This window comes from Caretta caretta, chromosome 5 (assembly GCF_965140235.1).
Source record: "Caretta caretta isolate rCarCar2 chromosome 5, rCarCar1.hap1, whole genome shotgun sequence".
NCBI lineage: Eukaryota > Metazoa > Chordata > Testudines > Cheloniidae > Caretta > Caretta caretta.
Genome location: NC_134210.1, coordinates 100,447,075 through 100,474,936, shown reverse-complemented (window position 1 = coordinate 100,474,936; position 27,862 = coordinate 100,447,075). Strand labels below are relative to the sequence as shown.

At 42.2% G+C, this 27,862-nt stretch overlaps 1 protein-coding gene across 4 annotated transcripts in view; it reads left to right on the top strand.

Moving 5' to 3' along the window:
• MAMDC2 (MAM domain containing 2) overlaps positions 1–27,862 on the top strand; it is a 98,610-nt gene that overhangs the window by 7,092 nt on the left and 63,656 nt on the right. Inside the window, exon 1 of one of the 4 annotated variants that reach the window (XM_048851327.2) lies at positions 25,079–25,232. The exons of the other annotated variants lie outside the window; for them this stretch is intronic. Within the exon in view, the coding sequence (XP_048707284.2) occupies positions 25,187–25,232 (46 nt within the window). The 5' untranslated portion in view covers positions 25,079–25,186. Of the gene's footprint in view, positions 1–25,078; positions 25,233–27,862 lie in introns of those variants that run through there. 4 annotated transcript variants of the gene reach the window in all.

Sequence of the window (27,862 nt, the reverse complement as noted above, 5' to 3'; positions counted from 1 at the left end):
GAATCATAGAATATCAGGGTTGGAAGGGACCTCAGGAGATCATCTAGTTCAACCCCCTGCTCAAAGCAGGACCAATCCCCAATTAAATCATCCCAGCCAGGGCCTTGTCAAGCCTGACCTTAAAAACCTCTAAGGAGATTCCACCACCTCCCTAGGTAACGCATTCCAGTGCTTCACCACCCTCCTAGTGAAAAAGGTTTTCCTAATATCCAACCTAAACCTCCGCACTGCAACTTGAGACCATTACTCCTTGATCTGTCATCTGGTACCACTGAGAACAATCTATATCCTTCCTCTTTGGAACCACCTTTCAGGTAGTTGAAAGCAGCTATCAAATCCTCTTCCCCCCCCCCCCCCTTCTTCTCTTCTGCAGACTAAATAATCCCAGTCCCCTCAGCCTCTCCTCATAAGTCATGTGCTCCAGCCCTCTAATCATTTTTGTTGCCCTCCGCTGGACTCTGATTTTTCCACATTCTTCTTGTAGTGTGGGGCCCAAAACTGGACACAGTACTCCAGATGAGGCCTCACCAATGCCGAATAGAGGGGAATGATCACGTCCCTTGATCTGCTGGCAATGCTCCTACTTACACAGCCCAAAATGCCATTAGCTTTCTTGGCAACAAGGGCACACTGTTGACTCATATCCAGCTTTTTGTCCACTGTAACCCCTAGGTCCTTTTCTGCAGAACTGCTGCCTAGCCACTCGATCCCTAGTCTGTAGTAGTGCATGGGATTCTTCTGTCCACGTATTTTTTCAAGTGACACCATCATGGGACCTAATCACATTAGCCACGCCATCAGGGGCTCGTTCACCTGCACATCTACCAATGTGATATATGCCATCATGTGCCAGCAATGCCCCTCTGCCATGTACGTTGGCCAAACCGGACAGTCGATATGCAAAAGAATAAATGGACACTTATCTGACATTAGGAATCATAACATTAAAAAACCGGTAGGAGAACACTTCAGCCTCTCTGGTCATTCAGTAAGAGACTTAAAGGTGGCAATTTTGCAACAGAAAAGCTTCAGAAACAGACTCCAAGGAGAAACTGCTGAGCTTGAATTAATATGCAAACTAGATACCATTAACTTGGGTTTGAACATAGACTGGGAGTGGCTGGGACATTACACATATTGAATCTATTTCCCCATATTAAGTATCCTCACACCTTCTTGTCAACTGTCTAAATGGGCCATCTTGATTATCACTACAAAAGTTTTTTTTTCTCTTGCTGATAATAGCTCATCTTAATTAATTAGCCTCTTATAGCTGGTATGGCTACTTCCACCTTTTCATGTTCTCTCTGTGTGTGTGTACAGATATAATATATCTATCTATCTTCTTACTATATGTTCCATTCTATGCATCCAATGAAGTGGGCTGTAGCCCACGAAAGCTTATGCTCAAATAAATTTGTTAGTCTCTAAGGTGCCACAAGTACTCCTGTTCTTTTTGAGGATACAGACTAACATGGCTGCTACTCTGAAATATGTCAGCAAAGGCAGTTCTAATCTGATATATGCATACTCTTGCTGAGTTATTACAGTAGTAATTTTAGCTGTCTGTAGTACATTTCTGGAACAGTTTCCTACCCTACTATGCAACTGTCTCTATAAAAAAAAAATATATATATATATATATAACACTAATCTTGGATTAAGCTTTCGCTCTATGAGTAAAGCAACCAAGTTTGTAAAACTCAGAGTTGCAACACAGCCACCTCTAGCTTGGTTGGAAAATTAAACTGTTGCTTTCCTTTTTGCCAAAAATAATTGCATTTGGACTACCTGTTTGTAGTGAAAAGCTCAGACCCAATCTCTGCCTTCCCCAGTCACCAGAGACCTATGAACAGAACAGCAGCAGAAAAAAACATAACATTCAAACTGAGGTCCATCCTCATGTGTGCACAGCTGTAAACTCTTTCCTGAGCCCAGCTCCTTCTCCTAGATATTTTTTGCATGTCTGATCTCAACTAGGCCCATCCCCATCCCCTCTGATGGCCATTTTAGCCTAAATTGCTCTGCTCAACCTCTCTTCTCTTTGTGCACTCCCCTCTGACTAGCAGTCCAGTTCTTTGGTCTGCTCTGCTCCACCACTGCTGCCTCCTCCCCCTGAGGCAGCTCACTTCTCTTCTCTCACTCAGTCTCACGCATACCTTGAGCTTCCGGTCAGAGGGGAATGTCTACATTGCATTTAAAAATCCAAGCCTGGCTCGTTCCAGCTGATTTGGGCTAAGGGGCTATTTAATTGTGGTGTAGACATTCCGGCTTGGCTGCACACCAGTCTCTAGAACCCTGTGAGATGGGGGGGGGTGCCAGAGCTCGGGCTGCAGTCTGTGCCTGAAAGTCTACAGTGCAATTAAACAGCAGCCTGGAGGCCAAGCCCCAGGAGCCCAAGTCAGCTGACATGGGTCAGCTGTGGTTGTCTAATTGCAAAGTAGACATACCCTCAGTACTGCTGTGTGTGATGCCCCTCAGTCATGTTTGCAGCCTCTTCTGTTGTCCTTATCTCATATGCAACAAATCTGACACTTACTTGCCTAGATATCACTTGTTAACTTAGGCTTCTGTGCAATAGAATTTTTCTCAATCTGATTCTGAGTTACGATTGTTAGTTTACTCTTAGCTCAGCTGCAGATACAATTCCCAGAAAAACATCAACAAAAACAAAGTACTATTTACATTCACAAGAGACTCTCAGCATCAACAACAGGCAATGTGTGAAACCTTTGATAACGCTGGCTTTCCATCTGTTCTAGGACACATAAACCAATCCTCGATTGCTATCAGTACATCATAATATGAAAGACCAGTTTCAAAGTATTCCTTCTCGTCCACAATATAATACAGTTATCAGGATCATGTTTTCTTTTATAGTTGTCACAAATTAAGTATTTTTAGGAATCAACAACCTATTTTAGCTTGCTCACACTAAAACAGGGAGGATGGCTGCAAGATAAGTGTGACAGCTGTTTTTAAAGTTCTTGTTTATTAAATATCCCTAAAGCATGTGCCAGAATGCTTGACTCTATTTAAGAAGAGCTCTGTGTAAGCTCAAAAGCTGATCTTTCACCAACAGAAGTTGGTCCAATTAGAGAGATTACCTCACTTACCTTGCCTCTCTTGTGACTTTATTTGTAACAAAACAACTAAAATGGGTTAATATGTATAAATTGATTTGGAGTATTCAAGTAACTGGAAAGATTATAATTGATTATAATTAATAGCATAACGTCAGGATGTATGCATTGCGTCTTTGAATCTGTAGCAGGAAACAGGGCAAAAGAGGGTTGGGGAAAGGTACTAGAGGTCAAAGTATTGCAGTAAAGGGGAGAGAGAGGTTTCATGGATAAATAAAACGTTTTTATTTATTCTAATGAAGTTCCTTGTTCTATATTAGAACAAAGCAGCTGCTTCTCTGATTTTTTTTTAACCATTATCTCATGACACTATAAATCTTAATGCAAATGCCTTATGACTTTACTTTGCAAAATGCCACAATGTTGCAAAATATCCTCTTATTAAACAGAATACTTGTATTAGTTTAACATTTCTCTAACACATAATAGAGGCCTGGTGATATTTTTTTTTGCACATTTTTGCATACATGGGTGAAAACAAAGGTGTGTGTGTGTGTGTGTGTTTTTGCAGTAAAAAGGGTTGAGGAGTTATGGATGGACCACAGGACTGAGATAGGACTTTGAATTCTAACTGCACCACTGACTCCAGTGGATATTAAAATTGTTTTCTGATAATGGAACCTATTCAACTCTGTGAGATATAGCTATGGTTCGATTTAAAAAAAAAATAAGTTAATTATATATAAAACTGTGCTAAACTTGAAAATATTGTTGAAACTCACTAAAAATATTTGGTTTAAAATTTATAAACATGCAAACATGTCTGTTTCAAACAGTAGTAAATATTTTGAATTTTCCCAGTAAATGAGGAACATAAGTTAATCGAATAGCTAGACTTTATATTTAGGGACTTTGGGATGTAGGGGATTCAGTAAAACAAGTGCCAGGAAGTACAATAGCTGTAATGGTAGAAAGGAGTTGCTGAATTAGTGCACTTTCTGACTGCTCTAGCTGCACAGCCTTGCTAGCTAGCATCACACACTTTCAGGGTTTTGCTTATACTCTCTAAAAGCCATGTTAGCTTAGGGCAGGTTGCATTGCTGCAGCGTAATACCTGTGTGGCATTTCCAATGCTTTGGGTCTCCACCATGTAACCCTGGAGCTGATCTAGGCCAGGATCTGTGGGGAAGAAACAAGTGCTTACAGCTTTGAGAGTACAGTAATCAGTTTGCACCCTTATTGGTAATACCAGATCCTGAAAGTGTGAAACGTGTTACGTTACACAGGTAATAACCATTATTATCACTGTTACTTAATCAGAATTTATTTGCTGTCATTGTAGATCATAGAGACTATGATTTGTAGGCTTAGCTGAACTAAACTGAAAGTGTCCTATTAATTGTAAAGGGCCACTGTCAACTTGAAATCTTGACATTCAAAAAATAAGTTAAAAGTAGTTCAGCTCCCTCCCCTGGAGGCCTCCTGCCAATGTTTGTGGTTTTACTTTCACATTTCACTATTATTTTAAATGTTTTTTTCTCTCCTGATTGCTGTGTGGAAGACCAACATAAACAACACTGAAAATTGACTAACTGGCTGACTTATCAAAGCAAACACAAAGTACTGTCAAACGCTCCAAGTAAACAAATTGAAAATATAAATAAATGTATATTTTCAATTTTAGGCATCTTAAGTATTGTAATAATGGTACATAAAGATGTTTTAGACAGAAGTGTGATTGACTGTGACCCTTTAAATGCATGCTGTCATTTTTGGTTGCTTGGCAACATCGGTGCAATTTGAGCATAGTTTGTTATCTTTTTAGAAGACTCAGTATTTTTTGTACCATAATACTCTCCTGTTTTTATGCATACTAACATTTTCCAGTCTGGTTGCTGCAATCGCTCACATTAGTGTAGTGTCTACCAAAGAATCAAACTAAAGAATCCTGTAACTTTACAGCACCACCTATAGGTGATTTTTCTCATTCACAACATAATTCTTATACAGTGTATAGTTATTTTGGCAAACATAAATCAAGACTGAAGTGATGTATTACTCTGGTAGGTAGAGTAACTGCATTGGCTCACTTTGAACATTGTTTGAAATAGATGTGTTCCTAGATAAAGTGTAATCTACACATGTTCCTAACATTTTGTTCAGTACTGGAACACTCGCAACTTTTAATATCCAAAAATCAATGAATCACAGTGCTTAACTGGTGTTTCAAATGGAAATCTAAAGTCTTTCAGAGAATTTGGACTGTAAAATACCCAATTATTGAACAATTAAACATACATTACGGCACTGTGTAATGCCTTTATGAGTTCCTTTAGACTCTCAGGGCGATAGACTATCCTTTTCCATCAAAATATGTGGAAAGAGCAGAGATCTACAAAAGCAGGTTGTGCAAAGGTGACTGCATAGTGATACCTATAATTAAGGTTGCCCAAGCATTTTCATTCTATATGCCCTTTTTATTTTGGCCTTTCAAATGGCCTTTCTTATTATTGTCTCAAATTTTCACTTTTTTATATTACAATATGCTATTTAATGGTTTTGTTGCATCTTATTTTGTATGCAGAACTGCTTCCTCATTTAGTGTGCAGGCTGGACAAGGAATGAAGCAAGGGTTGTGCCTGAAGGTGGTGCACAGGGAAGTGCTATCTCATTCTTTTTGAAGCTGGAACATGGGGCAGAGTTAAGGTTACCATATAAATACTCTTCATCCACAGATCTCAAAGTACTTTACAGAGATCTATAACTATCCCTGTTTTTACAGATGGAGAGTGGACGTGCAGACAGGTTAAGAAACTTGCCCAACGACACCCCCACTGGTAGAGCCTGGAATAGAACCAAGTCTCCTGATTCAGACCTGTATTCCATTTGCTGAACTATGCTGTCTCTCAGCATGGACCATGCCATTTAGGAGCTAAAACATTTGTAGTAACCAACCCACTGTAAAGGACCAAGTTCAGCAGATAGGATGCTACTCTGTCTGGATCCTATTTTCTTTTGAACCCCTTGCAGTCCGTGGGTATGTTTGCGGTGCGGTTAGCTTGGATGATAGACCTCCAGGTTAGCCTGGCCTGGCTGTGAGCAGCCACATTGCAAAGCCCTACCCGAGTTACTGTGCCCTCATTGGTGCTGCTGCATTCCCCTTTGTGTCATGTGTGTCCCATGGCTCTTTGTGCTGCACTAAGCAGAGCCGCTCTGTGATTCTCTCCCAGGGAATTGTGCCACTGTTTGTTTAAGGCCTCATCAGGAGAATGAGTGAAGCTGAGGTGGGGTTGTGATTATGAGCTGAGTGAAGCCTTGTTATGGGATGAGTTAAAACCTCATTCATGCCCTTCATTTAAAGCAATTGTAAGGTTAAGGCACTACATCTAAAACAGGCCTATTAGAGTCCGCGCAGAATCTAGCCCCACGTGGGGGTTGGAGGTGGGAGGTTGCCACGGTTGGTTCTGTTGCCAGGGGTGTGAGAGAACAGAACACATAGAAATTGAGAAGAGGCAAGAAGGGAGGAGGCAGAGGCAAAAAGCAAGAAAGCCAGGCAGTAGTCTGTGAGCACAATGTCGGAAAAGCTAGAGAGAGCTTTTGGCCAAGGTCTGTTGGCTAAAGAGGCTTGGGGGCTGAAACCGCTCCTCTTGTTCTTAGTTCTTCCCACACTTAGAGAAGCAGAACTTTGTGAAATCCTTGTAAATAAACAAGATGTGTCAAAGAGAATTCCAGATTCCACCAATTTCTGTTTCCAACTAGAACATCCCTGGGGCCCTGAAATTTGACTAGCTGCTTGGGTCATAAGGGGGCAGTATTACTAATCAGTGTGGTGCCCCACACTGTGATGGCTCTTGAGTCTTCCAATAAGGTTTCTAGGCTCCACTATAATACAAATAATGAACTGGGGGATTAGAGCCTGCACAGTTTGCCCATGTTCATAAATCCACTGACACCCTTCCATGCAAAATCTCCATAGCTGGAGCTTCACATACTTTTGGATGGAGTTTCTAGAAGGGCAGAGATGGAGAGCAGCTGTTCTGTAATATCTCCTGCTGTCCCTGGGGATTTTCATATGGAACTTAAAGCTAATAGCATCATGAAGTTACCATTTGTAGCTATTATCACTGCCCCTCAGTGGGATAGTGTGCAACCAGGGGACCAATGGTAGCACAGGTTCTGTGCTGCAAGGAGAGGGAGAGTTGTGTCTTGTGGAGCACTGTGGATAAGCTGGGTCTCCACACAGATGGCCCAGGTTTCAGTGAAACTGCAGATTTATTCAGGGATCCATGTGGGTAAGAGGCCATACCATTCAGCTTCCTTGGAGCCAGTAATCTTGCTCTAAGAGGGGAGAATGTGTCTGCACCTTTGCAAATTAAATCTTGTGGTGTTTTTGCCTTAATTTTCCCCTTCTGTATGTTTTTGCACACGTGATAATTTGGCCTTTGGGGTATTTGTTCGGTAATAAGAAATGTTGATTTTGCTAGGTAATATAAATAACACTTTGGTGTTTGCCTGAGTCCTTCCATATTTCACTGGGACACATCTCCCATTTTGGATGTTTGCAGGTCTTGTGTGGCACCATCTTCTTGCCCTCATTTGATATGGCAGCACCTCAAGCAGGAGGCTTTGGTTGGCACTTTTAGGCAGGTTCTGATGTTCCTTCTGTGCTTCACAAACCTCAGGAGATTATGACCTCTTGGTTTTCATAGACACATGTAAAATAACTGGGATTAATTAATTGCAGTGTAGATATGCCCCAAGTGTGGCATAGGTAAGTCTATGTGGAATTCTCCATAATGGACTTAGAGGATTCTGCTATGAACCCTTCCAAGATTCTAGTAACCTCTACTTGGGGATGTCTTTTTTGTGTATGGTGATTTACACACTGCAGTTATGATGGGGAAACCTTTAGAAAATATGTCTGCTCTGTCTAATCTCACCTGGTGGCTCATTCCATAAATGAGCCTCCCTGACCGAGACATCATCTAATAGCTGTTTAACTGAGGTGTTTTCATCTCAAGTCACATGACAAACATCACAGTCATATTTGACCATAATTGGCATGGTAGTATAGTAGAGAGGCTGAGGAATAAATGAGGATAGTCTCTGAACTATCCTCTCAATGCTTCAAGAGAAATTGGAGGCACATTGGTGAAGCAGATGTAGCATTGCTCTCTGTGGTGCACCTGTTCTGTAAATAAATTGGACTTCAGTTTCTAGGGCCATCAAATCCTAAATTGGCAAACACTTGCTGTTCATGTATATAACTACTATCATCCTCATTTTCACCCATATGTATAACTCTGGAAACTTACATATTTCATTTTATGAAATATTCATATACTTATGTCTTTTAAAAGCATGTCCAGATACAGGATGACTTGTAACAACATCTATTGTATAGAGCTTGCAGATTCATAAGTGCCAGTCCAAGCTGTTGTTTTGTTTGGTACTTGAAGTTTTGGAATTAACAGGCTTAGTTTGAATACATATATTTTAACCTGTTCATCTGCAGATACATTATTGAGGGTGTATTATTCAGGTTCATTGTTCTGATCTTCAAGTGTGTGAGAGATTTGCAGAGGGATTTCTTTCCTAACTAAGAGTACATTTATGCACTTGAGTGGAAACAAGAGAGGTTTTATATCAATAGTTTTCTAAATATAGCCACTTCAGTGCTTATTTTAAACTAAGTGTCAAGCTAGGGAGTTATTATAGAAATAATTGCACTTTCCTTGAAAAACAACAGGGAACTTTTCACTGTGAGGCTGTCATATATGGCAGTGATGTTAGAGGGAGGTGTAGCTTGGATCTCCACGCAAATGTGGGTAAGTAAAAGTCAAATGTAAGTGTTTTTAGTAAGAGAAAAAATGTTGACAGAGGGCTGATTAATTGGGAATAGGCTACACAGTTGCAGAGCTGTACAAGCCAAAAGAGGGTGATAAGATTACACTAGGAAAACAATCACCCTCCTTTAGTAGAAGACTCATTTCCAAAAGAAACTAAGATATCTCTCATAATTTGGGCTTGGCCAGATCTGTTTTGTTAGTTAACTCCCTTTGTGTTATGTGACCCTCAGGTTCTTAAGCCATCTATCCAAAACGGCTGTGTGGTTATGAACCGATTAAGGGGTTTCAAATTTGATTGATGGCAACCCCTATTCCACTCAGGAACTGCAAATATGGAGTTTGCCATGCATCCCAGAATGTTGTTGGTGGTACCTCTTCTATAGGCCCAAGAATGAAGGCATTGTCTGTCTTCCCCTACTGCTTAGGAGGTAGAACAGGTTTAAAAGGAGGCCGTTTTGCCCTGGATTTGTATCAAAGGGACAGCAGAACTTCAGCTTCTCTGAAACTCCCTTCAGGGGGTAAGGGTTCAGACTTATCCAGACCATATCATTGTGTATTGCATGAATGTGCCTGTGGTTGTCGGGGATAGGCAGGCTGAAGCCACCTGTTAAGAATTCTCAAGTGGCTTGTTCAAAAGGGCAGAGAGAATTTGTGCCTTTTGGAGAGGGGATTAAAAGGTAATTGCTTGCCTCTACTGGATCAATGGGGAGGAAGTGGAAGAGTCCTGATACCAGTACCAGCCTCACTTCATCCTGTAAGTGAATAATCAATTCTGAGCCTAGGATCAAGGCTTTCCAAGATCCTGTCTGATGAGATTGGGGACGATCACTCCCACCATAGATTTGGGGCCGGGGGGGAGATTGTCGTTTGATCTTCCTGACAGAAGACTGGCTGATGAAGTCCAAATTGGGGAACTCCAGTGGTTTTCAGAGGGTTTTGTCTACCTCTGAAAGCTGAAGGGCATAGTTTTTGTATAAGTCCATAATGTGAAGTAATGGCATAGCTGCCTTGCATTAGGACAGATGTTTTTGCTCCGTACATGTAAGTGAGAATCCTTCCTTTTAGCTGTCTCTCTGCCAGGAAATTCCACTTCCAGGGGAAATTCCACTTTGGCCAATCTGAAAATAATCCAGCATTCTTAGAAGAAGAGGTCCTCCACAATCCTTCACTTTCAACCAGACTGCTCTCAGTGCATACTCCTCCAGTTTGGCTCACTCATTCTTTAGTTTTGTAAGATTTGAGAGTTTTGAAAAGACCTGGGGAGGGTGGGCACTCACTTCATGAATGGGGGGTGGGGAGGGTTGAAAATGGCAAGGTCATGCTCTCTAAGCAGAAGAGTGAAGGGCTGTGATGTGGAGTTCCTTGTACCATGGCTAGTTCAGACACCTCCAAGTCCTCAATGTGGACTCATTTTGTTGGAGTGTGTTTTCCCCAGGAATTGAAATGGGGGCGGGAGGAGGTTGAATTTACGGATGGGGGGAGGATCAGGGCTGATGAGGGGTGAAAATAGATTGTATGGCACCATAGTAAAAACTGAAAAATGTTTCGTGACCATTATATTAGATTTAACTCATGTTTTAAAATCATCACACAAATTAAAGTTAGATACTCAAGCCTTCTGTGGAGCACTACATCTACATCCTTCTTGGTTTCTTGTTATAATTTTGCACAACTCTCTTAATGAACTTCTTGAATGCAGCGTGTTCATCTTTGGTGGCTTCTCCTGTGTCTGGTACTTCCATTCCTTCAATTGATATGCTCATTAGTTTATTCACATGATCAGGCAAAAGGTGACTTTTCAGAACACAAAATTCTATTCAATAATGAAAAAGAACACTCAACTGTAGCTGTTGTGACAGGAATTCATCTCTTGCTACTTCCAACTTCTTTATTTGCAGGAAACATAGCATAAAGGTTGGGTTGAGCCACTAGTGATGCTGATAAAGAAGTTGAAGTAAAATCTTCATTCATTTGTTGTATGATATTCCACTCTGTGTTCAAATTCTCTATTCTATCCTGAGCACATGGAAGCCCCATTGCTGGTAGTGCCTCACTCCACTCAACTGTCAGTGTTTTATAGGACAGGGATCTGTAAAAGCTACCTAGAGGTTGAGTAGAATCTGGAAGTTGCTGTTGTAGATTTTTTTTAAGAATCAAGTCTGTGTACTTTTTCAGTTGTCTTGACAACAAACACTTCTTGTCCTCTTCACTTAAGGATTCAATATAAATGCCTTCATTAGACAACTTCTGGACTGAAGTCTTTTCTTCTTCCAGTACTTTTTCAGTGGATAGCTCTCTGATCCAAATGTAGCTTCTGTTGCTAGACAAAGACTTACTAATGTTGTAGCAGATGCCTGGATGGCCTTGTTTAATGACCCAAGTGGTTTCAACAGTAGACTTACAAGGGAGACAATGGCAATAGCCTTCTCTGAACATAGTAGCAAAAGTAATCCACCAGCCTCGCTACTTAGATGCATCCCATCTTCGTAGATACTTTCCAAAGTCAGTAATAATGACTGGAGTAATTTTAAGACCACAGCCAAGGATTGCTCATGAGAAAGCCAGAGGGTTTTCCCAGGTTGGACTAATATGAACTTCAGTCCCAGTGTATCTTCTATATTTTCCAAGATATTCAGTCTTTTTGGACTCTTGCTGAAAAAAGAATATAATGAAGACATTAAATTTATAGCTTTTTAAATGTCTTTTGAACAGTCTGCAGCTTGTACTTGTGCTAGTTGGAGTAGATGGCCTCTGCAGTGTGTATAGGAGAGATTAGGGTTACACTTTTCTCTGAGCAAAGCTTGTACTCCACCATGTCTTCCAGAGAAGTTTGCAGCTCCATCAAATGCACAAGCAGCCATCTGTTTGGGGTCCAGTTGACAAGCATTTAACTCTAAGATGTGGGTTGTCACAGATGCAGCCGATGTGTCTTCTATAACTTGAACATCTAGAAATGCATCTACTGGCCTACCACTGACATCAAGATAATGTACATAGTGACTTGATGCCCATCTGCATCGGTGCATTCATCAGCCATGTATGCAAATGTTTTTTGAATGTGATGAGAGAGTTCTTCATTTTTTTCAACTGTTGAGTCTTTCACTGTTGCACCATATGCTTCTAGCCGGACAGTTGAGTTTCTTGAGGAAAGATAGTGAGCATTTGCTGGTCTTGTTCAGAACCAGTGTTCAACTTCAGGATGAACAAGTGACAATGCACTTACTACATACTACAAACTGGAGGCCAATGTTATCTCTTGCTTAAATAGAAAGTATGATGCCACAGCCACGTTTGTTCCCATGAACTGTGTTATGATTTCAGCATTCTTAACAGCCCCATTAACACTCACTGATGTTGTCCTTGGTCAGTGGAGACTCGGAGTTCAGACGTGCTTTCACGTGAGTTCACCTCCCAGGTGGGGGCAAGAAGGCACCTTGTTTGTTCGTTCCTCCAGTTGCTCACTGTTCACTCTGGTCACTGTTGTTCATTGTGCCGTTCACTCCATCGCTCTGTTGCCCATGGCCCTGCGCCATCCCCTTCTGCTGCCACCTGCCACTGTGACCTCTGCAAGTTGATCTCTTGAGGTTCCACCGCTCTCGGAGATTTCAGCTGCGCTCTCAGTGGGGGGAACCTTGCTGCTAGTGCAGGCAGGACCATCTCTTCCACAGAAACACTGTCCCACAGCAGGTCTAAGCACTTAGGCCTGATTATCAGTGATTTCAGCTGTAGTGGTCACTTAACAAAACAAAAGACTGTCTATGGAGCCTAGTCAGCTGTGTCTTTAAATGGTGGAGAGGGGCAGGTCATCAAGCAAAACACCTGGTTTGAGCATTGGCCTGCCAAACCCAGTGTTGTGAGTTCTATGTCCCCACCCTCTCTTCATGCCCTCAATCAGTACAGGCTAAGTATAGTTCTACTGCCCTTTACTCATACAATAAGAATAACAACATTCCGCCCCCCCCCCCCCCCCCCGCATTCAAGTGATTTGTAACCCAACCCCAGCCAAAATCTATCACTTGGGCAACACAGCTTTGTTTGCTGGATACCTAGGTAGATTAGGTGTGAATGTAAATACAATCTGGTCCTGAAGCCTTTCCCGTCCCAGTCAGCAGCTCATCACTAGCTGTCAGGGAGAGCTCATTTAGACTTTACTTACAAATCATCATTTTGACATTATTAGGTTGGCCAACATCACTGAAATGAATGCACTGACATTTTCATAAAAACAGACTGGCTTCCTTATACAGCTTTTATGTTCATACTTTTCAAATCTATTATACTTTTTCAGATAAAATATGTGCATCATCACTTTATATGCTTTTAAAGTGTGTATTAATGTTTCAATTTCAATTCAAATGTCCAAACAATCACTAAATTGGCAACACTGCATGTAACTAGTTCACAAAACTGGGAGGTGGTGGTGTTGGGGAAATTGGTGTGTGTGTGTGTGTGTGTGTGTGTGGGGAAATCCCTGTTGGGATGAAAAATGGAGACCCCTCCTTATGAGAGAGAATGGTGCACAGGCAGAGTAGGGCAATAGAGGGGAGCGCAATGGAGAGGCAGACACAGTGAGCAGTGTCTGGAGAAAGGCCCAAGAGCAGCTCCCAGTTGAGGGGAATGGGGAGCACCTGGGCCTCAGGCAGCAGTTCTAGGGTTCCTAGAACAAATTCGGGCCTGGGGTATTAGGTAGTACCCAGGCTGCTTCAGCAAGAAGGCCCTAGAGGAGCTACCAGTGGTGGGAGAAGCAGGTAAGGTAAGAGGGCAGAGGGTCTTGACTCCCAATCTAAATATCAAGTATCAGGTCTGGCTCCACTAATTAGGTGCCTGGACCCTGGAGAAGACGCACATGTAAGGTGGGGTGGTGGCCTTTGAAGGAATAGGGGGCAGGTCGGAGGGGGCAGTGGGGTGAGAAGAGGAGAGGTTGGGGGGGGAATTTGGGATGTGCAAGGCTGTGGCGGCCAGAGAAAGAGGCGACTTTCCCCAGCTCGAGGGTTGCAGCTCCCAGGGAGAGACAGCCCTCCTTCCCAGCCTCAGCTCTGTGGCTGCTATCGCGGGGGGAAAGAGGGAGAGACCTCAGTCCTGCCCAGCCCCAGCTCGGGGGGCGGCAGTGGCGGGAGAGAGAAGTCACATCCATCACATTAGAAAGGTAAGACAAGTGATACTAAAATACAAGTTGTGTGCTTTTATTTGTATAAAAGAAAAGTTAATTACATTTTTTTAATATGATGCTTTTATCCAAAGCGCTTTACGATAGTTAGCTAATGGTACAAACAACATTTGGAAAGATCATTAAGTCGTCCGCCGAGACCCTCAGCAATTTTCAAGTGGTCCGCGAAAAAAAACAAGTTTGAGAATCACTGGCCTAACAGATCCCTAGGGTGGCAGTAGCATGCTAGGTGTTCTGCAACTGGGAGACAAGTGCTGGAGGTGCTTCAGCAGCTAGGCCATGTAGGTGCTAGCCCTGGTTGGTCCCGATAACCACTCAGACACATGGATAAGGGCAAGGGTATTTTACTAGGACTGGCAGAAAAGGGAACAGTTGCAAGTACCCTAGGTACAGAGGCTTAAACAGAGTTCTAAGTGAGCAATAGTGGTTCTTGTTTAGGTCCCTGGCATAGTCCAACTGAGAGTCTGAGCTCTTTAGAGTATGGGGTGCCCTCTCCAGTCAAGCAAATAGATGGTTTGCATGATTCCAAGCCAGGCTCAGTTAGTGTTTTGCTTTGGGGCCCCTCTGCACTGTGTCCCTGCCCAATTGCTGCTGCTCTCCTATAAGTCCGATGCAGACTTGCACCTGGCTATAAAATCCAGCAGTCACAGCCTTTTCTATGTGCAGCTATGCATACATATCCTGGGGATTCCTCTGCATCTAGCTTCTCTACAGTTCCTGGTTAGCCATGCAGCTGCTGCTTCCCAACAGAGCCCAGCTACTTCTTGGCTCAGGATCTTTCCTCTTACCTGACCAGGAGAAAGGGGAAGGTAGTGGGGAGGGGCTGATGAAGTAGTCCCCCAGTTAGTCGCTCTATCACATCTTAAACGCCATTTTTGAGTGGCCGCAAAAAGTCCTGACTGATTGGATCTGGGGTGGAATCTCTCCAGTCAACCCAAGGAAATGTGTAGCGTGGTTTTCTTGACCATTCCTTTCATGGCCTGGAGGAGGAGTGAGAATCCTATATATAATTATTAGAGCTGGTCAGGATGTTTCTCATGAAATGAAATTTCATGGAAATATGCTGTTTCCTTGAAGCTGAGATGTATCAGATTTGATTAATTTTTCATCTGAAAGATTTCTGAGGACCAGGGCTCTCTGGTCACTTCTAACATGAGAGAGACTCAAACTGAAGACATAAGCTTTTCCATCCAAAACCAGATGTCTTGACGCAATTCTGTTTTGGTAAAACATTCAAAAGGTTTTGTTTTTCGTTCCAGTGAAGAGCAAAACCAAAACTTGAAACTTTGAAAGTTGCCACGAAAGGGAATTGTCCTCCAAACAGCTCTAATAACTATATCTCCCTTGTGGGGCCCCTTCTAACTTGGGGGCTCTGCCACCACAGGCTGCAGTGTGGGCACAAAACAGCCCATCACCGAACCATGAAAAACTCCTTCCTGAAAGGCAAGAAGGAGTAGTCTTTAAGGTGCCACCAGACTCCTTGTTGTTCTTGTGAATACAGACTAACAAGGCTACCCCCTGATACTTGTCTTCCTGAAAGGGAACGTGGCAGTCTGCAGAGTGCCCATAGTAATGCAGTACCCACTGCTGCTTGCAGGTGAAAGTTTCCTAAGCCATGTTGTACATAGACTCCTAGGCAATTTTTCCACCATTGCTCTAGCACCAGTGCAGTTTCACTTGTGCTAGCAATGGTATAAACAGCAGTGGAGGAAGGCAACAGGCATTTTTCCAGTCATGGAGTCCAGACCTGCCCAGAGCAGTGTTGAATGGCATGGTGGTAAATGTGTCTGTGGACTCTCCATTGGTGCTTGCACCATTGCTAGCACTCCTGGAGTTGCCCTGATGCTAGACCAATGGTGGGAGACTCACCCACAATTCTCAGCGTAGACACAGCCCTATTGGAGTGCTCAGTCAGAAGTCCAGAGCAGTAGAGAGTCCAAACCTACAAAGCTTTAGTTAGCTCATCCACAGCTGACCTGCTGTCAGAGAGATGTCCAGAAGAGCAGTCGCGGTCGAATACAAAACAGAATCCAACATCAAACCTCTGTTCGTTCACATAGATCCTGGCTCCTCATTTGAGCCTCTCAAAATAATGCCAGCAAATAGTCAACCAGTGAAACTTACAGTTGGCTGCAGGATTGGGGGGAGGCGCATAAGGGTGAAGAAACCTAACCTCCATCTCATCCCAGCTTCCCCAGCCGCAGCTCATCTGCAGCCGAGAATTCAGTCTGATAGCGGAAAGATGGCTGGAGGCAGTGGGAGACAAAGAGCAGGAGGCTGCATCTACTATGTGGCCACTCCAGTAAGCATAGAGAAGAGGGATAAAATAAGTTGTTTCTATTGGACCCACAAATTGTTGTTTTAAACAGTGAAGAATTTAGCACTGCCCACTTGACCCTAATCAAGACAAGGTGATTACCCATATGTAAAAACTAATTGATTCTGATGTTGCCTACAGCCATTGCAAATACATTTCTACTGGTACCTACAATAGATTTATTCCTTGATTTATAAATGCAAACTCTGTTGCTTCTGGACTAAAATTATGGTGTTCTGAAATGCTGTATAAACATGGAATTTTTTTTTCTTTGACACATCCGAATAGTCTAAGAAAAGCCAGTCAATCATTCGTATCTCAGCTCAGTGGGCTGCGACTGCTGGGTGTTAGAACAATTGACTAAGACTCCTCATTTCCTCCCCAGTAAAAAGGCTTATTACACAATTACATGTAGTCACCATCTAATATTATTTTCACCTGGTTTTTAAATCAATTATTAGTCTTAAACCTGAATTTCACAATGGAGATTTTTTTCATCATCAGGTTCTTAATATTATTGTAACATTAGACTTTTTTATATGAGATACATATATATAGAGAATTATTCAGCTATGTTTATTTTACTCCCCTCACCCCCCCCCAAAAAAAAAATTGTATAGCAAGAATGGTGGATGCTGTTTGGTTCCAGTGCAAATTGTTTTCTGTTTTACATGTTTCATTATTAGGATTATTGTCTGGGTTGTCTGTCACCTGGGCTTCCATGTTCCATTACCAATAAGGGTATGTCTATTCGTACAGCCCTGCAGCAACACAGCTGTACCGATGCTGCTGTGCACCTGAGTGCGTCTGGTGAAGAAGCTTGATGCCAATGGGAGAGAGCTCTCTGGCTGGTATAAAAACTCCCACCTCTGAGAGCAGCAGAAGCTATGTTGACAGGAGAAGCTCTCCCACTGACATAGCACTAAGAAAAGGAGTACTTGTGGCACCTTAGAGACTAACCAATTTATTTGAGCATAAGCTTTCGTGAGCTACAGCTCAATGCATCCGATGAAGTGAGCTGTAGCTCACGAAAGCTTATGCTCAAATAAATTGGTTAGTCTCTAAGGTGCTACAAGTACTCCTTTTCTTTTTGCGAATACAGACTTACACGGCTGTTACTCTGAAACCTGACATAGCACTGTGCACCTGAACATGTATCTTGGTATAAGGTATGTTGCTTGGGGGATGGAGGGGAGGGCATATGGGTGACCAAAGTTTTACTAACATCGGCTATAGTATAGATATAGCCTTAGTAATTAGCTGGCAGAGCTTGTATTAACACATAAGATGACCAAATACAAACTAAAAGAAAAGCTTTTAAATATCCTGGAGTAGAAAGTATATTTCTCCTTCATGGTGAATCTTTATTAAAAGGCCACCCTTGGTATAAAGTCATTGTATTCTAACTCCCAGTGCTACTGAAGTAATTATAAAAGGGCAATCCTAAAAGTAAAATTCTGATCTTTCTGGAAAAACTTTCAAGGCAGGTTGATGATAAGATACTCCTACAGTTTGGTTTCGGCAGGAAAAATGACAATATTTGAATTGATGCTGTCAAAACTCTTGCATGCACAATGTGATGCATTTCAGGTTAGTTATAATTTAATTGGGAAAGTACTGTGTGTGCATTAGCCATCTTGTCTTCTCTAGAGTGTGTGGGATTTAAAAAGAAGCAGGGGAGTGTGTGTGTGTGTGTGTGTGTGTGTTGGGTGGGGGGATGGGCGGCAAGAGGCATACTCCAAAGATTGCTTCAGTCATAAACATACAGCTAAGGGTAGCATAAAATCCCCCCCCCCCCCGCCAAGCAGACTTTACCTGTAAAGGGTTAAGAAGCTCAGATAACCTGGTTGGCACCTGACAAAAAGGACCAACAAGGGGAGAAGATACTTTAAAATCTGTTTGGGGAAGGTTTTTTGCTTTGTCTTTTTGTGTGTGTTCTCTCGGACACAAGGAGAGAGGTCAAGCAAGTAATCTAGCTCCTACTGAATGATACATCTAACTTACAGAAATAGTAAGTAATAGCAAGGAAATGCATTAGAGTATCTTTTGTTTTAGCATGTGAATCTTCCCTGTGCTGAGAGGAAAGTTTATCCCCGTTTTTTGTAACTTTAAAGTTTTGCCTAGAGGGGAATCCTCTGTGTTTTGAATCTTATTACCCTGTAAAATTACCTTCCATCCTGATTTTACAGAGGTGTTTCTTCTACCTTTTTTTTTCTTTATAATAAAGTTCTGTTTTTTAAAGAATCTGATTGGTTTTTAGTGTCCTAAAAACCAGGGTCTGGTCTGTGCTCACCTGGTTTACCTATTTGGTTGGTAGATTATTCTCAAGCCTCCCCAGCAAAGGGGGTGAAGGAGCTTGGGGGGATATTTTAGGGAAACAGGAACGCCAAGTGGTCCTTTTCCTGAATCTTTGTCTAACTCACTTGGTGGTGGCAGCAGTACCCATCCAAGAACAAGGAAGGATTTGTACCTTGGGGAAGTTTTTAACCTAAACTGGTAGAAATAAACTTAGGGGGTCTTTCATGCAGGTCCCCACATCTGTTCCCTAGAGTTCATAGTGGGGAGGGAACCTTGACAGCTTCTAAATAAGGAAGCATAATTTATACCCTATTGCCCCATCAAATTCACACAAAATTTTAGTGTAAAGATAAGTACAGCCTTCAGTGAGAGCAGATATGCCATAGAAGAAAAAGTAGTGGTTACTTTACTGATATAAAAGCATGCTCATTTATGACTCCTGGAGGCCCAACAGACAAATTATGGAACTAATCAGCTCTAATGTGAGAGATCACATTTCTGCAGTGCAGAAAGGGTAGTTAGTGTATGTCAGCATGTTACATCAACAGAAGCAAGCTTTTACACAGTGTAGGAGCAGGTGTGTGAATAATGGGGAATGCAGTCAGAAATCCCAGTAGTGAGCATAACCTAAACAATTAGAGATTAATCCATAGGGACTGTGGCTGTCTGCTTCAATTCCTGCACTGGAGGAATTCTTACCTGGCCAGAAGTGGGGCTTTTAAGTTCCATTTATGCAACTTTGGCCTTTTTACCGAATGTAAAGGGGGCAGTCGGCGGACGCGTCTCTCACCCCATATATCAATTCTGCTGTATTTCTCCAAAGTTGTCTGAAATGGTGTTCTCACTGTTGTACATATTGTTATAAACACAGTAGTTTCTAGGCAATGTAGTTATATCCAGTCTGTGATGCCAACATAGCAACTAGAACAGAAATCATCTCCCTGACTAACATCTGATATATTCAGACACAACTCCGAACAAAAACACTTCTTCCCTACCAAGTAACAAAAAGCTGAACACCAGAAGACATGCACTACAATGCATACAGATTCCAGTAGATGCCTTGTCAGTAAAACAGCAAGATAAGCATATAGCCAATGTCATATTTTCAGCTTGTCACAGGTGGGGGCATGTCTGGAGAACTGTTTACTATGGAACTGTCAAAGAGCTAGACACAACCTTTGTGTCATATGAGAGAGTTTTCATGCAGCATTCCATCACAAAAAAATTAAGCAAAAAAGCCATTAATTTGTTTTTATACCCTTATCCTCCCACGACTGGCTGTAATGTAGGATTTAATATACATTGTCCCCAGCATATTGCTGATATTTGGGTAATATTAGGACACAAAGGAGTAAATACAAACACGTGCTCATATGGGTGAAACTACATTTATCAAATAGAAGATAAAACTGATAGACATTTGGGGTTGGTTTCTCTCTTCTTATTGAGCTGTGCTTGGCACATAGATGAGGGGAGGACAAAATTTTCTGTGGGTAGGTCTACACTTACACACTCATAGCTAGCCCGTGTCAGCTGCCTTGGGCTTGGGCTGTTTAATCACTGTGTAGACATTTGGACTCGGGCTAGAGCCTGGGCTCTGGGACCCCAGGATGGGGGAGGGTTGCAGAGCGAGGGTTCCAGCCCAAGCCCGAAAGTCTGTACCACAATTAAACAAACCGGTAGCCTGACCCACATGATGTAGACCTAAAGTCACTGTGATGGCATATATACCTCCCCCTCCACACACATACACACATGGGATGAAAGGATTAAAGTGGCCTGAGACACCAATTAACCGACTGGGCTGGAGGGGCATTAGGCATAACTGGTGATCAAACCCAGTTAGGGAGGGGCTGGGCCTTCATAAAGGAAGGATCAAAGTGTTGCTAGAGGAAGGGTTAGGGACAAGACCCAGGTGAGAGGTAGTTGGGAGTTTTCCTCCCTTAGGCTGAGGGAAGGATGGGTTCCACTTGTCCTGCCCTCCATCGGGCATTAGGAGTGGAAGACAGGAATATGGATCAGTGCTGGGATGGTTTGAAGCAGGACTAGCCTGCAAAGAAGGCTATTAGCTGAGCCCAGCTGTATTGAAGATTCAGTTGTTTTGCTATTTTCTGTTAGACTTAAGTGAAAGAATTTGAGATCCTGAAGATCTTTGGACCCATGTTACTTGGCATGGCTGGAGGGCCAGGTCATACCAACAGCTGAAATAGGCCAGAAAAGGCCTGGGGGGAAACTGAGGCATATCTGTTGCAATGCCATATACAGCACTGGGATGTAGAGTGACAGACAGCAAGTTTGCCACAGTCACTTTTCTGCTTGTTCTGCCAGGGGTCAACTTATTCTCAACTTGTTCTGTGATGGCATACATGGGTGTCCTTGTGGGTTAAAATAGCTAGAGCACATCTTGCCTATGCTGGAGATTGCAAGTGCAGCCAGCATAGAAACATTCCACCAGCTTTATGCTGTTTCGGGATCTGGTGCCAATTCAATCCCCCTTAGGGCTGCCAGAATGTAAGAGAGGACTGGGCCTTTTTTTTTTTTTTTTTTTTTGTAAGAGGCCTATGAACTCTAGTCCTCTTTTTTAAAGAAGTGATTTTTTAAAAAATCTAACAAGATATGCTAAGTATCCCAGTTTAATCACTTGCTTTGTGTTGCATCTGTGATCTATATGCTATCTATTTCTCTCTGAAAGCCTAGCATGCTATTGGCACTACATAAATAACTAATCAGCCAAGTTGTGGCCTTTAAGTATTTGATAGTGTCTCTTATTCCTTCCTTCACAAAAAAGGCTTATTTTTTTAAAAAATCTGTATTATAAGGAGGACAATTCAGTGAGAATATGAGTTTAGCTATGGTGGTGAAAGGCACTAGGTCTGGAATACTGTAGTACATATTGTCAGTTTGAGTCAGCATCTTGGTAATGTTATGCTCTGGAGGCTTTTAAGACTGGTGTATAGGTCACTGCCTTTTCCCCCCTTTAGATTATAATGGTTGATGATTATGTGCTTCAGTAGTTAAGGTTATGTCCATATTACACACTGAAAACATGTTTTTTTGGGGCTTCCAACAGTCATGAAAACTTGCTTTGATTTTTTTCAAAGATGAAATTTGGCAGGCAACTAGCCCATGATCTGATTTACTCATGGCTTTGTTGTTTCCCACTTCCCCCTCCTCCCTCAATGTAAAAGGGCAAGAACACTGAATCAGTGTTAGGGCTAGAATGCAAACTGACAAAAAACAGAATACTCTGTGTCCAGTCTGACATTCCATTCTAATGCTCTCGGGATCCTCTGGTTGGCTTTGCACCCCTTTCTCTTTTTCCAGTTAAACAGCTAGCTGCCAGATTGTTGCTCTATTCTCAGTTGATAACCATTTATGGTGGGCCTGTACAGAATCATTCATGCTGTTTGAGCTCTGTGACGGGTGAAATGGCCACTGGATGCTGTGGTTTCTGCTCCATCCCCAAATAGGCCACTGTAGGAAGAGGGCATTGCACACAAATTGGGGGAAAGGGCAATGAGATCTGTGCTTACATGGATCTAGTGGCAGGAATCCCCTGCATCAGGGCACAGATGGGCTGCTTGCTCTTCCAGTCTGTAGGCTGGAATAGAGATTGTGGAGGAGCTGTATTACAGCTCTGCACCCTAATTTACAGGTTGAGGGGTATGCTACGTGCAGGGGTGTGTGTGTGTAAATTGCATTTTAACTGTAGATTATGGAGATAATCTGAACACACATGGATGTTTGGTATTCAGCTCATTCCACCCATGTGTGTGCGTGTGTTCAGATTATCTCCATATCACCCCAGGCACACGAAACAGCAAGTTTCTTTGAAAAAGAATGCTGCTGTTACACTAGAAATTTCTGACATATCAGGCCAATGGGAAGCTGCAGGCAGGTTTTCTTTGCCTATCAAGATGAGTTGACAGCATCGTTAGAAAACTGAAAATCTGTTTCTTGACACCAGAAAGAAAGGAATGAGTCATTGTCAGTGATCCAGTCAGACATGCCAGGACTCCAGCCAGAGTTGTCAAGTGCAGAAGATCATAAACCTGCAAGTCAACATTCTGGTATATTCCTGTCATAACTATAAAGGGAAGGGTAAACCCCTTTGAAATCCCTCCTGGCCAGGGGAAAGCTCCTCTCACCTGTAAAGGGTTAAGAAGCTAAAGGTAACCTCGCTGGCACCTGACCAAAATGACCAATGAGGAGACAAAAAGAAAAGGAGTACTTGTGGCACCTTAGAGACTAACCGCCACAAGTACTCCTTTTCTTTTTGCGAATACAGACTAACACAGCTGTTCCTCTGAAATGAGGAGACAAGATACTTTCAAAAGCTGGGAGGAGGGAGAGAAACAAAGGGTCTGTGTGTCTGTCTATATTCTGTCTTGGCCGGGAATAGACCAGGAATGGAGTCTTAGAACTTTTAGTAAGTAATCTAGCTAGGTACGTGTTAAATTATGATTTCTTTAAATGGCTGAGAAAAGAACTGTGCTGAATAGAATAACTATTTCTGTCTGTGTATCCTTTTTGTAACTTAAGGTTTTGCCTAGAGGGGTTCTCTATGTTTTTGAATCTAATTACCCTGTAAGGTATCTACCATCCTGATTTTACAGGGGGGATTTCTTTGTTTCTATTTACTTCTATTTTTATTAAAAGTCTTCTTGTAAGAAAACTGAATGCATTTTCATTGTTCTCAGATCCAAGGGTTTGGGTCTGTGGTCACCTATGCAAATTGGTGAGGCTTTTTATCCAACATTTCCCAGGAAAGGGGGGGTGCAAGTGTTGGGAGGATTGTTCATTGTTCTTAAGATCCAAGGGTCTGGGTCTGTAGTCACCTAGGCAAATTGGTGAGGCTTTTTACCAAACCTTGTCCAGGAAGTGGGGTGCAAGGTTTTGGGAAGTATTTTGGGGGGAAAGACGCGTCCAAACAGCTCTTCCCCAGTAACCAGTATTAGTTTGATGGTGGTAGCGGCCAATCCAAGGACAAAGGGTGGAATATTTTGTACCTTGGGGAAGTTTTGACCTAAGCTGGTAAAGATAAGCTTAGGAGGTTTTTCGTGCAGGTCCCCACATCTGTACCCTAGAGTTCAGCGTGGGGGAGGAACCTTGACAATTCCATTTTCCATCATAAGGTTATTTAAACCAATCTGCACATTATAGGCCAAAGTTTTTCAGTACTGAGTCCACTGTGTTTGTGAAAGTTGCAAGAATACATAGGATATGTGAGGACTTAGTTTAATACCTGTGCTGTAAAGAAATACTTTGATTCTAAAAGTGATATAATCTTAACTATTGGCCTTATCCTGAATAACTCTTGAAGCACGCATTATTGCAATGGTTTCATAGACAAATATAACTCTTGCCCTAAGGAGTGATTTCAGAATAGAACTTAATGCAGTGTTTTTATTGAAAGACCACACAAAGCTTGACATATACAGCAAAGCTGTTTCTTAAGGTATAATCTTGACATGCATGTGAAACTATAAAAGCATCTTCAGCATCAGTTAAATTTTTGTTTACATTTAAGGGCTAGCATATTAGTAAGTTAATTCACTAAATTTATGTTTGGTCGCTAAAGGAGGATCAGCCTGGCTGTGTCAAGAAGAAGAAAACAAAAGTTTAACAATGTTATGGCTATCCATGATTACAGATTCATGTGTAATGGATAGAATTCACATTCCACCTGCTTTGTAAGATTGCATTAATACCTGTTTCTTTTTCTTCCCCCTGCTCTTCCATGTGAATTTGCCCAAGTAAGGACCTCAGAATTAATTGATAGAGCCCCATGAATATAAATCCTGGGCAACTTTGTCTTCTCAAAATCTGTATTACCTGTTCCACAGAGCGCACCTTGGCAGTTGGGATCCCCCTTCATGGGGTATACCAGGGACAGCCGCTATTGCGGATGTGGGGAAGGCACTGGGGCACAGAGCCTCTTCATAGATGGTTCTACACTCCGGTGGAATGCTAAGGATCCTCCAGGTTTCTGGGTGACCCCTAGTAATCCCACAGCTGCAAATGTGGCTGGAGTTCCTGAAAAATCTAAGGGCTTATTTGAATGGGTCCTAAAGCCAATTTTGGAAAACTGTCTGGGGGATCATGTGAGTTTCTGGAATAAAAAAATCATAGTGACAAACTTGCCATCCTAGCTATTGAATTCCATTTTTATATTTTGCAAGCCATCTCCTTACCAAAACAGAGTGGAGTTAACTTGAAAGAAAGAAGAGTAGGATAAGACTTGATATCCTGAAATCAAGGGGCCCTGCAGCCATAGGTTTCCCAGGCTCCAGAGGCCAGCTCTGGCTCTAGGTTTGCTAGTTTTATCATTTTCTGCTTAACCATACTCAGTCAGCAGTCTTTACTCCTCTCCTTTAGAAAGAACTGTAAATCACTGACAGGAGTGGGATCAGGACCAAAACCCTGCTGCTCAGTTTCCCCTGGGTCTAATCTACCAGTGAGCTAAAGCATGAGTGTGAGCTGTTTAAAGAATATCTTCTTCTTGGAGGAAACAGGTAAGGAGCTGGATCCATTATATTTAAATGATACTGGACTCCTACCCATGGCTGGCTGGGACAATGGAGCAAGCACAGGCCTCTTTGTCAGGCCTGGTGGCATTGCATGGCCAAAGGCTAGCAACCAGTGCCAGAAACAGGTAAGCCAGTAGTCACAGCAATCAGGCTGTTTCTTTTTATTCAGTTTTTGAAGATGGTGGCTTGGCTGATTCATTCCTCTTGGAACCCCTCTCAGGAACTTCTTGGTGAATCAGAATGGGGCACTCCTTCTGAAGTCACTGGCATCACCAGATGTGGTTTGATTAGGTCAACCTTCTGCAAATGAAGAACTTCCCCATTCCAGTAACTTCAGGCTTGGATATCCATGGATCCAAAAATATACCCAATCAGTCAGCAAATTCATAGGTATTTTGAGACATTTGAGGTCATGGGTCAGTCCACAGGCATTATCTCAACCATCCTAAAAAGCCTTAGCTCAAAAAACAATTAAAAAAAAGAAACAAAGCTAGTAAAATTTTGGAACTGAAATCATGAGAATACATGAATCATACATTCACTCAGACATGCACAAGAAGGGTTGGTTCCTGTTTTATAGACAGATGCTTATAACTCCCCCTTTTTATTTTGATACGCAGAAGGTCAATTTTGAACAGCATATTTCTGAGACACATTCTGGGTAAGATTACACTTTAACTGGGTCAGAGTAAAAAGTCTTTTCCTCCTAAAATCAGTTTTGGGTTTCAGTGTTTATATGCAGCCTAGCTGCCTTTCAGCATTCTTAACTCTAAGTACATGAGTAGTTCCATTGAAGTCAATGGGACAACTCACTTGTTTAATGTTAGCTACCTGCTTTAAGCACTTTGCTGAACTGGGGCTGAAGTGAGTTGTTTATGTGTAGATATAAGGACAATTTTATTCATGCAAAGCAAGTAAGCTTTTATAGGTAACTATCATTCCTTACATAGTTGAACTTGAAGGGAAGAATTACATAATTGTATTAACTCTGTCTCTGGTACATCAGAAGCAGTTACATACGACAGTGACAGCCTCACACGACACAACAGGTCCTAACTACGCATGTGACTTGGAAGATGCAGGTAGAGCATATATGTGTTGTAACAAAGCCTAATTTTTAGTGTCTTTTTTTTTTTTTAACTCTTTGTAGCTAAAATTAAGAGTACTATGAGTGGTGATGGGGTGGGGGGGAATCAAAGAGACAAACAGCACATTTTATAATCTGGGCTAGTACCCCACTGTACAGTCACTAATCTGCTGCCCACCAATCACTGGGTCCCATATGTTTCCAAGCCACCTGGGTCTGGGTAGGGTCTTGTCATTGTTCCTTTCTCTGGGAGTCTAGGGCACATTCCTACGCTCAGATCTCTTGCTGCTACTCTTTTTTATGAAGTGGAATGGCTCCACCTATCTGCCCTAAACATTGGAAATCGGTGCCTAAGACTTCATGAGTCCCCCTCCCCCAGTTGCTTACACATGTGCCCTCAAAATTCCACCTAGCCTATGTACTCTAGTTCTAGTTTAATCCTTTTGGGGACAGTGTGGCCAGAAAGCAAGGAACCCAAGCTTAGCAAAGGAATTTCTTAACCATAGTCCCTTTACTCTCAAAGCACTCGAGATTTTTGGAAAACAACAAAATGCTGAGGTATACCATCCTTTGTATCTGATCTCGCCCCTGCCCTTAAGTAGGGTGGCCTTGTCTCTGATCCAGGTGCTCCAACTGAGAAACCACAGATCCCACAATCATGCTCCCCCCACCTGCACCCTACATTTTTTTTTCTACACAGGAGCTCATTGTTCGGGGGGGGGGGCAACAGCTGACAGACTATCAAATTTAATGGCCCCAGATTGCAGCTTTGATGGCTTCATGGAGATAGTCCTTCAGTGAGGTATTATGTACCCTTCCTAGGCAGCGACGCTGTCTGGAGTGCAGTTGAGTAGGAGTACCTTGGGCAAGTTTAGATGTGTTCAACACATAATACAAGATGGAGTTCATAATTTCATACAGATATATCCCACTCTGTCATGTTGTGCATCTGTGTAAATAAAAGAGGGAAACAATCGATAGAAGTTCAATAGATTAAAGAGAAAAAATTAATATTTCTCCCGGAGGTGTTAGGGCTATTCTGTACTGGTATATGGCAGAACAAACAATTGTCTAGTAAGAACGCCCAGGTCTCCTTCTCCAGAATGTTGATTCTTGTCAAAAACACAATTCAAAGAAGAGGTGGAGTTCAGAACCCAAGAGAACTGGACTGTGAACAAATGAATGCATGGATGTTTCCTTTTTAGCTGCTTTTTTATTTTTAAATATTTTTAAAGCATATAAGATCATGGAAACTTTTCTAAGATGCCAAAGAATAAAGGAAATACTTTATTAAATGATTTCCCTTCCAATTCAAAAACCGCTATCACAGAGGGGTCTCGGAATCTGACCCCCATCCTGCTCAAATGTACTAACAAAAATCACAGGGATGGCTTCTTGAAAGAGCTATTGGAAACAATAAATGGGAAAATTCAGCATATCTGGAGACTTTTACTGCAGTAGCTAACCGATTTGACAAACAAAATACACATATGAGCAACTTAAAAGGACTTCTGAATGCTTTTAACAC